The 10,030-nt window shown below is 40.9% G+C and overlaps 1 protein-coding gene across 1 annotated transcript in view; it reads left to right on the top strand.

The window, feature by feature from the left end:
• The window catches only part of FSHR (follicle stimulating hormone receptor), a gene marked incomplete at its 5' end in the record, with an annotated part of 34,518 nt that overhangs the window by 3,144 nt on the left and 21,344 nt on the right, over positions 1–10,030 (top strand). The window contains 2 exons of the mRNA XM_009708596.1: positions 4,463–4,537; positions 4,922–4,996. Of these exons, the coding sequence (XP_009706898.1) occupies positions 4,463–4,537; positions 4,922–4,996 (150 nt within the window). The remainder of the gene's footprint in view (positions 1–4,462; positions 4,538–4,921; positions 4,997–10,030) is intronic.

The raw sequence follows: 10,030 nt of genomic DNA, 5'->3' as shown, positions 1-10,030 counted from the left end.
TCCTGCTGCTGGTATTACAAGGTTTTCGTGTTCCAGAGCATACGTCCCTGGGCACGATGTAAGGGACTGATGCTGTGATCTGCCTCTACGCTGGTCTTCTGCCACGCGTATGCTTTGCTCTTCTAGCACAAGTTTCCACTTACTCATCTGTGTTAAGCTTCTCTCTCTGTATTTATACATACACGCATACACACACATATTGGTTTTAAATAGGCACATTTCCTAGCAGGGGAAAAATGACCCTGCTCCTGCCTGTGCGCCCTACTCTGATCCTGAAAGGAATTCTTATCATAAAAGACATATAAATGTCCAGTCTTTTATGTCTTCATTATTTTGAAATGTGAGACCACTTGGCTGCAAGACCATTAGTTTGTGAGTTTAACACAGTCTTGCTTTTGCTATAAGACTTTGATTAGTCTAAGAGACTTTTTCTTCAAAGAAGCTGCCATGACCTATAAATTCCTTGCTAATAGAACTGTTTAAAAGGCCATTTCAATGTATCTTGATTTTTATGGGTTGTGCTTTTGAGTGCAGCTGGTTTGAAAAGGAATACTTCCTATGCAACATGCTGGGCTCTGTCACAGATATCATGAAGATGAACCCCCAGCCCTGCCTAAGGGCAGCTTTGGGGGCAGGTTAAACCGAGTTAAGACTGTACTGCCACCAGGCAGTGCCTTCCTCCTCCTCTTCGTTCTCAATCCCTCTCCCTGCTGCCGCTGGCTTTGGCTATCACACGTGGAAATGCTATACTGCAGTCAGTGCCTTGTGAATAGGTCATAACCATTACAGTTTGCTACGTTAGTGGCAAATTAGAGGAAATTCCTTAGCAAAACATTTTTATGGAATAGTTTTTCCTCTTTTAGGCTGCATTTGAGTAAACAATTTATGCTTTTGGGGACTGATTTCAGAAGAGCTGCGCATGCAGTTGGAAAGTAAGCTTAGCAGAAGCCCAAGCACTTCGCAACAACTGAGTGGTTTGGGGTTTTGGAGGTTTGGGTTTCTTTAAGAAATTGCCCCGATTGTTTTGCATACTATCTATTCAAAGGCTTGTATGCATCAGAAATGATGCTGAAATTGCCATCTGGATTTGCTGCGATAGCTAGCGGTAGAGCGAATAGTATCATTCATTACAAACAAACAACATAATAACAGTCCCATCTTCTCTCGTGATGACATATAATAAGATCTGCATTATAAGCAATCATCTATTTGTGTATATTTATACTGTAAGACAAATCACTTGCACAAACAGTAGCCAGCGATCCCCTTTTTTTCCATTTGTAGCTGCTGCTGCAGGTATTATTTGCACTCCTCTACAGAGGATCTGAGTCTGCCGAGTCGGTTGTTTGATAGGAGCAGTGGTGGTTTGTACTTTTCACGCCAGAGGTACCTGTATCTGAGATAGATAGTGTTCTTTTGGTTTTCCATGAGCAGGGTATGCATTTTTTTGGCAGACACCAATAAATTGCTCACATAAATTATGCAACCAAAACCCAGACTAAAGCTGCCCATTGCTCAAAGTGTGTGACTGATCTCTTAAGCTGAATGTTTGGGTTTTTTTAAATTTATCCTTCTTACCTGAATGACAGCCTGTAGCAGGTATAAGGACACCCCAAGGGACGAGAATAGCAATGACCTTCTGTCAGAAAACAGCACTTCAGTGCTATAAACTGATTCATCTGCGAAGAACAACGAGGAACAAGGTCATCACGAATGGGATCTCCTGGAGAGAGCGTAGCAGAGGATACACAATTCATTGCGGGGGACAGAAGGTCTTGTCCTGTTCCCTCTCCCCCTGCAATCCCCTGAACACAGAGGAGGAAGCCCAACACCAAAGGGTTACTGCCTTCTGCCATTGACGGGTTCATAACCACAACGCCTGCAGTAGTTGTTTTCTTGAGCTGGAAGACAGTATAAAATCATTTTAAATGGAGGTATTTTCATTACCTGTTAAACAGAAAATGACTGTCGCCTTCGTACTTGTGAACGGAAATATTAGAATGAAAGCCAAGTAATTCCCCAAACCTCTGAAACACCCCCCTCACACAAATGTTATTTAATTCTTTTAAAAACTTAATCTTTTAAGAATTTAATCTTGTAAAAATAGTTTAGAGATGCCTATCTTCCTATCTCTCTTTCATTCTTTCCTTAACCATGCATTCTCGAAGTCTTCCAAAGGGTCGTGGCCTGCTCGTGCCCTACTTTAATCAGATCTGTATCTTCCATTTCTTGAACCAAAACAAAGCCCAAAACCCATCCCACTCTTAGGAAGCCAAAACATTCTCCTGATGCAGAAACATTTAGCTTTAAGCATTCCATTAAAAAAGTTATATCATCCAAGTTGTTCCAAAGTTAGATAGCAGATTGGATCATAAAAAATTATTAGCCTCGACAGCCCTATCTGTTGGGTGAGGTCACTACTGTATTGCTATTTCTTAATAAACTTTTTTTGCCTGTGTAAGGCCAACAAATCTGCAACATTTTTCCCTGAGCTGTTAGTAGCCTGAAATCTTCTGCCTAAATGGATTTGTTGGTATTAAATGTTCTGCTTTTTCTATGATTTTTTTTTTTTTTCTAGACAACTGATTTTCAGATTGTGGGGAATGGCAACTCTCCTGCTGACCACCCAAAAAGAGCACAAGCAAAACCAAACCAAATTTTAGAAGTCTGAGACACCTCTCGTGTTGTTAAGTCTTCTAGGCTGTAGTGAGGCAAGTGAATTGTACTGTCACATAAATACAGCATAGGGGGTGGTTGCTTCTCCCATAGAACTCACAATGCATTATTTTTGAAGAAAACAGGAAGATAATAAAAAGTCTTTGAAACATCCCTGGCAATGGTTGTATACCTTGCATGGCGGGAAGGAATCCCAATCTCAGTCGAAGCACTATGTTGCTGCTGAAACCTAAACAATAAAGAGGAACGTGTTTACATGTGAGCTGATGGCTCAGCACTGCCAAACCAACTCCATTCTCATCGCATCCTACCGAGCACCTATTGTCAGTCCTCGTGTACTTTTGTTTTCTTGTTCTCCGGTCAGTGTAGAGCTCCCAGGGCAGAGGAGAGCTGGGTTTCTTCTACAAAAACCTTGAGGAAACAGGAGGGAGAGCTTCCTATTAAAATAAAAAATATCAAACCACTGAGACTTTTTTTAAAGCAGAAAAGGTCAGAGGAGCAACTTGCCGTCTTTTGTAAGGCTTTTGTTTGTCTTAAATGGGCAGGTAATTTGTCAGGTACAGTTCAGTTGCTAGTCAGAAGGAAGTGGAATACTTTTTATATTACTTGGAATAATTTTTGTGACTCTGCACTTATTGTTACAATCTATTGTTTTACCTCCAGCCTGTTCCAATCTATTTGCATCCAATATAATTTCAGAAGAACAAGATACCCAGGAACAAGTGCCAGCCAGTTTGCAATCTGACTATTTATCCAAGGTTTCATTCCAAAGATGTGCACGGTTACTTTGCCATTAAAATCCAACAAACCACCACACCAAGTTATATCTGTATTACAAATTTTACTTCCTACATCTGACCTCAGCCTGGGAAATAGCACTTTTGCACCATTTCCAAAAATGGCAGTGGGGAATCTTTTGGCACAGCTGCCTTTACCTCAACTCTCCTGGTCACTGCCAGCACAAGGGATGTAATCAGGACAGGTTGCACTGCAGTAATTACCCCTCAATTCAGCAAGAGAACTCCTGAGTGCTAAATTACGCCAGAGCCTGAGCCATCTCTTTGCCATCCGACAGATTAAGGCAGTGAAAAAAAAAAAAAAACAACCACGTATTCTGGACCAGCTGGAGATGCATTCTGGTATGCTGATAACAGAAAACTGGCCATTTTTATTCTGCAGTACTGTGGCTGGAAGAGGACATTAATTGTATACAGATGAGATCAAATAGGGCTTTCTGCAATGTATGGAAGGCTTCTTCACATCCGTGGTCTACAGCTCCTGCTAATAAGGATGTGTCTGCTGGTGGCTTAATTTTAATCTCTGTAATTTACATCAGGTCAAGACAGCATCACGTCCTACTGCTGAAGCTGTGTCATATTTCTTAGGAACTTTTTAGCTGCCTTCTCTATTTCATTTGCCTTTCATCCCATTTTCTTCACCGAGTTAAAAGCTTTCATTAAATCTCTATCAGTAATTAGTGATGTCAGAGATCCAACAGCCAATGATGGATAAGCCCTGCCTTCTAACACACAGGGCATGGGGACAGCAGGAGGTGCAGGGCTGCCGTTACAGAAACAAACTTCAGCCTCAGAAAACGTCTATTCCTGACTGTTGTTTGGCTTGGTGGCAGCTCATCAGCGTTTTGGGGTCTGTTTTATTATCTGATATCCACTTTATTTTTAAAACTCATCAGTAATCTAGGAAGATGTTCCTTGTGAATTTTTCAGTTGTTCATTCTCTGCTTCACCATGGCTTGAAATATCTTGGCTTTTAAATTATTTTTCAGAGAGATCTCACAGAATGATGCCTTGGAGGTTATAGAAGCAAATGTGTTTTCCAACCTTCCCAAACTACATGAAATGTAAGTAATGAGCAATCTAAATTCAAAGGAGACAATTATAAAGATCCATTACAGGCAAGTATCAAAGGTTTTGCAGTTTGGTTCAGGTAAGCTCTGAAGAATTCATAGCAATAAAGGAATATTTGAAATCTCCATTTGTCTTTCCCATCTTCTTATCTGACTGTCCCTTTCTTTTTCTGGTCAGCCTGAAACTTATCCTCAAACCACTGCTGATATCAAAAGGTGGTGGGGTCTGTGGTAGGCTGCTGTTTGAAATCATGCAGATCTTCTGCTGTCAAAAAGAAAATCTCAGCATATAGCACCACTACATCATGGGGCAACCACAGATATTTTAAGATCAATATATTGATATATTTCCTCTGATGTTTCGTTTTCTCTTTGCAGAAGAATTGAGAAGGCCAACAATCTCGTGTACATCGATCAAGACGCCTTCGAACACCTTCCGAGCCTCAGATATTTGTAAGATCTTTTGCTCTTTGCAAGTACTATAGTCATTGTGAATGATACAGATGTATTTCTGTCCAATCTGTGCTGAACACTTTTGGTAATAAGACAGGATAATGCCCTGCTAGTTGCCCATTGCAAATCCACATTTTCATCCCCAGGCCTGCACGCAGTCCTCAGAAAAGCTGAAGATAATACCCTCCGTGGAGTATTCACACACACATAAGATCCTTGAGCCTTTCTAAGCAACAGGTTGAAACTAAGTGATGAGAAAAGGAGCTGGGCCTTTTTTCTGTCTATAAAAACAACTTTAGGTTGAAATTCCTACTGAGAGCTTTGGGATGAAATCTCTCTTATCTGTCTTTGCTACGGCTCTGCCTTCTGTTATACTTCATACACATAGTATTAAGCATTCAAATTCTCTTTTCTTTAGTAATGGTAGTGCTATAGCAATGGTTTTCATTAACGTTTGATGTGAGATTTTTAAAACCTTAGAATACAAATGTATTGGTGTATGGTATAACTTTATTTCATCAGCCAGCCTCATCAAGAATGCCACTTGCACAACTGTGGTTGCCACATCTGCTCCCATGGGATTGCCATCACAATTCAGTGATAATTGAAGCTATCCTTAAAATAAACTGTTGCCCAAAAATATTTTCACAGCTTTTAGCGCGTGATCTTAACATGACTAATAATCTCTCCTCTGCATAAAACCCCAACAAAGTCCAATGAAGTCCATTTAACAGTAATTGTTTTTAATGGCCGTAGCTTAAATAAGCTCCCAGAGTGTTCTTTGCTGAACAATGGCATATACACCCAGCAGGATATCAGCTTAACTTTTGTGTGTCCATCCACCTGGGTACATATACCTGACCTTGATTTTCTTACTTACACAAGAACCCTTACTCATCCAAGAAGCCTGATCATGATTTCTACATTTGAGTACATAAGAGTAAGTGCTTAATTGTCTGGTTAGATACTTCTTAAAGACAGGATGAAATCAGGTCAGTGGTCTAATAGGCATAGCTCCCAGTAAGTTAATGAGTGTCTAAGGTCTCTGAAGATCACTAGCATCTGACAGGTTCTCAGCTCAAAATATGCCAAGAGGCATTGGTTTGAATTTGAACTTTGAGATTTAAGGTTTGGACTTGAAGAGATAAGGTGTAATTAGCACTACACAGACAATTATACTTTAAACCCTTAGTGAACTGGAATATGTGGTTAGAGTGGTAGTAGAATTGTCGTTCTCCCCAGTATTTTTACCAATATCTGCTTATCAAATTCACCAGGCACCTTGATAAACTTTACCTTTTTTATGTCCCTAACTGAAACGCAGATTTTTCTCCTGGCAGTAGGGATATAACGCCTTAAATTTGCATTGTCATGAGGAGAAATCACATGGCTTTTTCCTTTGTTTTCAAGCCTGAGTCATTCAGCAGTGACTGCTGTCTTTGAGTAATTCTGGCTACCTATGAACAAAAATCCAGCATTTGTTTATCCCATGCAAAATCCCCAGAACAAGCTGCTATGGGTAGTACAGTTGTCAGGTGTACAGATGGTTAGAAAGAACAGGAGCACATTTATCTCATACAAAATTGAAGAACAAGAAGAAGAAATGTGAACACAGTAATGAACACACTAATTTCAGTTATTTTTTCAATGTGGGACACACAAACTATAAGTCATGAGGAGAAGGTAAATCCCCACTTTAAATATCTGAGGAAGTGGAATTTTTTTCTCTTTACTTTAGTGGATGCTCCCTTTTGCAAACATTTGTCATTCCACGCTCCCATACACATTGGCTCAAATATTCAGACATGCTACCTATATAAAAATTCAGCTGCAGAAGCTCTACTAAGACCTATAGAGGTAATAGATAAAAAAATACAGAGGATTGCTTGTTTAACTAACAATTCCCCACTCCTCTTTAGCTGGTTCTACTCACTGGCTGAAATTAGAGGAAAATTTATTTTTGAGTACTTTTTAAGGTATTCTCTCTTCTGGGCACACAGGACTGGAAGAGACTCCTCAGACTACTGTTTCCCATTTCTTACTGGCTCCATTCCATGTATTCCATTCCAAGTGCTTTATTGACATTTTTTATGCTCTGTACTGTTCCCTGCTTGCTTTTTTTTTTTTCCTGGGGGGGCATTTCCAGAAACACAATGATTTGGCGACTAGAACATTTTCTGTAATTTTATTCACGGCCACTTCATTCACATTCATTTTTGTGCCAAAGCTTTTCTCTAATTTAAATTGATAACATCCATTTTTGGTGTTTACTCCACTAATGGATTTATGCTGCATCCCCTCTATGCCTTCATTTGAGAAGGAAACAAATAAAACGATCCCTCTTGTATGGCTATAAATAGTACAAAAGGTGCAGGCTTCATGGCTGTGAGAGTCTGAACAGATGAATGTGTCTTTCGTGCTAACGACAAGGTTTGAGGTAGCTCCTCACACCTTTGGCTTCAGTTGAGCTACACCAGTTCACACCATAGGGATGAGCAACAAGACCTAAAGTCCCGGTAGGAGCCCTCTACATCTCAGTGAGCTAGGTGTGATGCCAAATTACATCATGCTCAGGTCACTCTCTTTATATACAGTCATACCACTGTGCTCTCTCTCGGCACATTTCTGTAGGAAAGACTGCCATTTTCTCCATCCCCTTGTTTCACTCACTGGTGCTTCTAGAAACCTCCCCTTGAAAATGCAGAGAGTTTTACTCTTTGAAAGAATAGGACCGTTAATTTAATAAGAAAGCAGAAATGTTGATGGAAGGCTACAAAGTGGCAGTTGGTAAAGGTAACCTAGTCCTGGTATTCACTATCCAGTGACATATGAGGAAGAGCTAATTAGTGAAAATAAAAGGCAAGGTGCTGAGGGGAGCTCATGTGGGACTAGAATTTAAAATAATTCAGAAAAGGGTTAAACATCTATATGAATAGAAATGCTATCAACAGCTGTTTGAGAAATGATAACAATTTTAAGACCATGAAGGGAAACTAACAAACCTTTGTACATCACGGCCTAGTTCTCCCATTAACTGCCAGAAATTAGGAAGGAATAGCAAGTGATTTCATAAATACCTTGTGACAAAACAGATTAGGAGATTCTGTCTGACCATACACAGGGTTGTGCATGAGTGGAAAAGCAAACCTGATGCTGGAATGTACTCCAGTTGCCAATGTGGAGTATCTTCTCCCCAGCTGGGGTCCATGCCAGGTTCCCAAATAGCCCACATCCAGGCTCCAGAGGTGGAGACCTGTGTTCAGAGAGGTCCTTAGCCCAACCTTCTGCTGCAAACCCTGCCATAGACCTCTGTAGCCCTTCCTGGTCTGACCCACAGCTCAGGGCAGCTGGCACAGGCACTCCTATATCTCGGCATAAATTGGGATAGCGAGACCCAGCTGCAACCAGCGTGCCAAAGCAGGGGGACTGGGGTACCTGGCTATTGCTGGGATTGTTGTGGTTCTTCTGAAGTTCCCAGCCACTGTGGTAGTCTGGCAGGGTACGAGATGTGTGGTCTGATCCCTCACCACAGTGCCGTCGCTGTGAGAGAACTGTTAAAACAGAATTCAGAAAATCTCACAGAAAAATAAATATTTACTGGCAATTTTCATTTAAAAAAAAGAGAAAAAATAATCAGTGTTGATGACTGAGACTGAGCCTAGGCACCATAGCCCGTCATTTTAATAACCTTTGCATCATGTTGCTTGCAAGGCCTTTTCTGTACTGTTTCAAAAACAATTGTGTCACCACTAGGTCTTATTTATGGGTAGGCAAGAAGCTCTGGCAAGCCTTGTCAGTCTTCTCCTCAGCTTCGTGGGCTCGTTATGGCCACCAGCTGTTGAACATTAATATGCTTTTATCTCTGTCAGCTTGGGGACAAATACATTTCCTGCTCACCCTACTGCCTTTGTCTCCTGCATCATCATTATTAGTATGGCAAAAACAGTAAGGAGAGAAAAGCGCTTAAAAAAAAAAAAAGCTAAAAAAAATGCAACACTGAAATACTCTCACCTTCTAGAAAAACGCAACCTTACCTTTCTCACCAGTCTTTTAGAAGCAGTGAAGAGAATTGTTAATTGGTCTTCTTGGAAATATGCCAAAGAGACAGACTGCTTCAAAATGGTAACTTACTGACCTTTTCATGGGTACAAGATTATTTATCTGGCTCTCATTAGGGAGAGCTGTGGCATTGTCTGTTTAATAATGTAGTGATGACTTTTCAAACCTCTGCTTTCCAAAATTAGTTCTCATGTGCAATCTGTGTCCTTTGGTTCTTTTTTACAGTGGATATGTCGACATCCTGTATTAAGCAATCTGAGCTTAAAATAGAAGGGTTTAAATGTAACATTCCTTTCAGATCAATTTTGAGGGCATACAGCTGGACTGTTGGAGGGGAGGGGAAATTTAGGTCTCAAAAGCCTACATTTTATCTGCAAAGCAGTTTGCATTGTGGAGGGCAGAGCCCAGCTCCAAAGTCTGGCAGCAGTTTGTACTGGCCTGGTTTTATTTCGCACTGGACCTGACCCAGGTGTACCCACCATGCTTCCTAAACCCAAACCGGTATGAGCTGCAGATGCAGCGACGTCCACAGAATCGCTGACCCTTTGCATGGAGTTGGCTCTTCGATAACAAGAAGTGATGCTCCATTCCTTCCTTTTGTACAGCAGCCTCATGGTAAAAGACCTTGCCCCAGAAGTGGCTGTTGTGGGTTATAGGCTCGGCTTAGCCTGCAAGGCTGGGGCACATGAGTCGGAGGAATCTCTTGCTGGAGTCAGGCTCATGTGCAGTATAAAGTAACCAGCACAATTAAGGGACACAAAAATAACAATTCCTAAGTGATGTTGTATTTATCTCTGCCTACCTTGGGTTTGCGATTCAGCAAATACCCACAATAAGTCAATGAGTTAAACTGTGTTCCCAGTTTTGCCAGAGTAGCTCCTACTAATTTGGCATAAAAAAGAGCAGGCATGTTGCTATATCTGGAGACAAGCAGCCAGAATCTTCCAGGAATTAATTTCCGAAATATTTCTTTTT

The sequence above is a fragment of the Cariama cristata genome, unplaced genomic scaffold, assembly GCF_000690535.1.
Source record: "Cariama cristata isolate BGI_N322 unplaced genomic scaffold, ASM69053v1 scaffold39480, whole genome shotgun sequence".
Lineage (NCBI taxonomy): Eukaryota > Metazoa > Chordata > Aves > Cariamiformes > Cariamidae > Cariama > Cariama cristata.
Note: the sequence above shows the minus strand (reverse complement) of the source record. Positions and strands in the feature narration are given on the sequence as shown.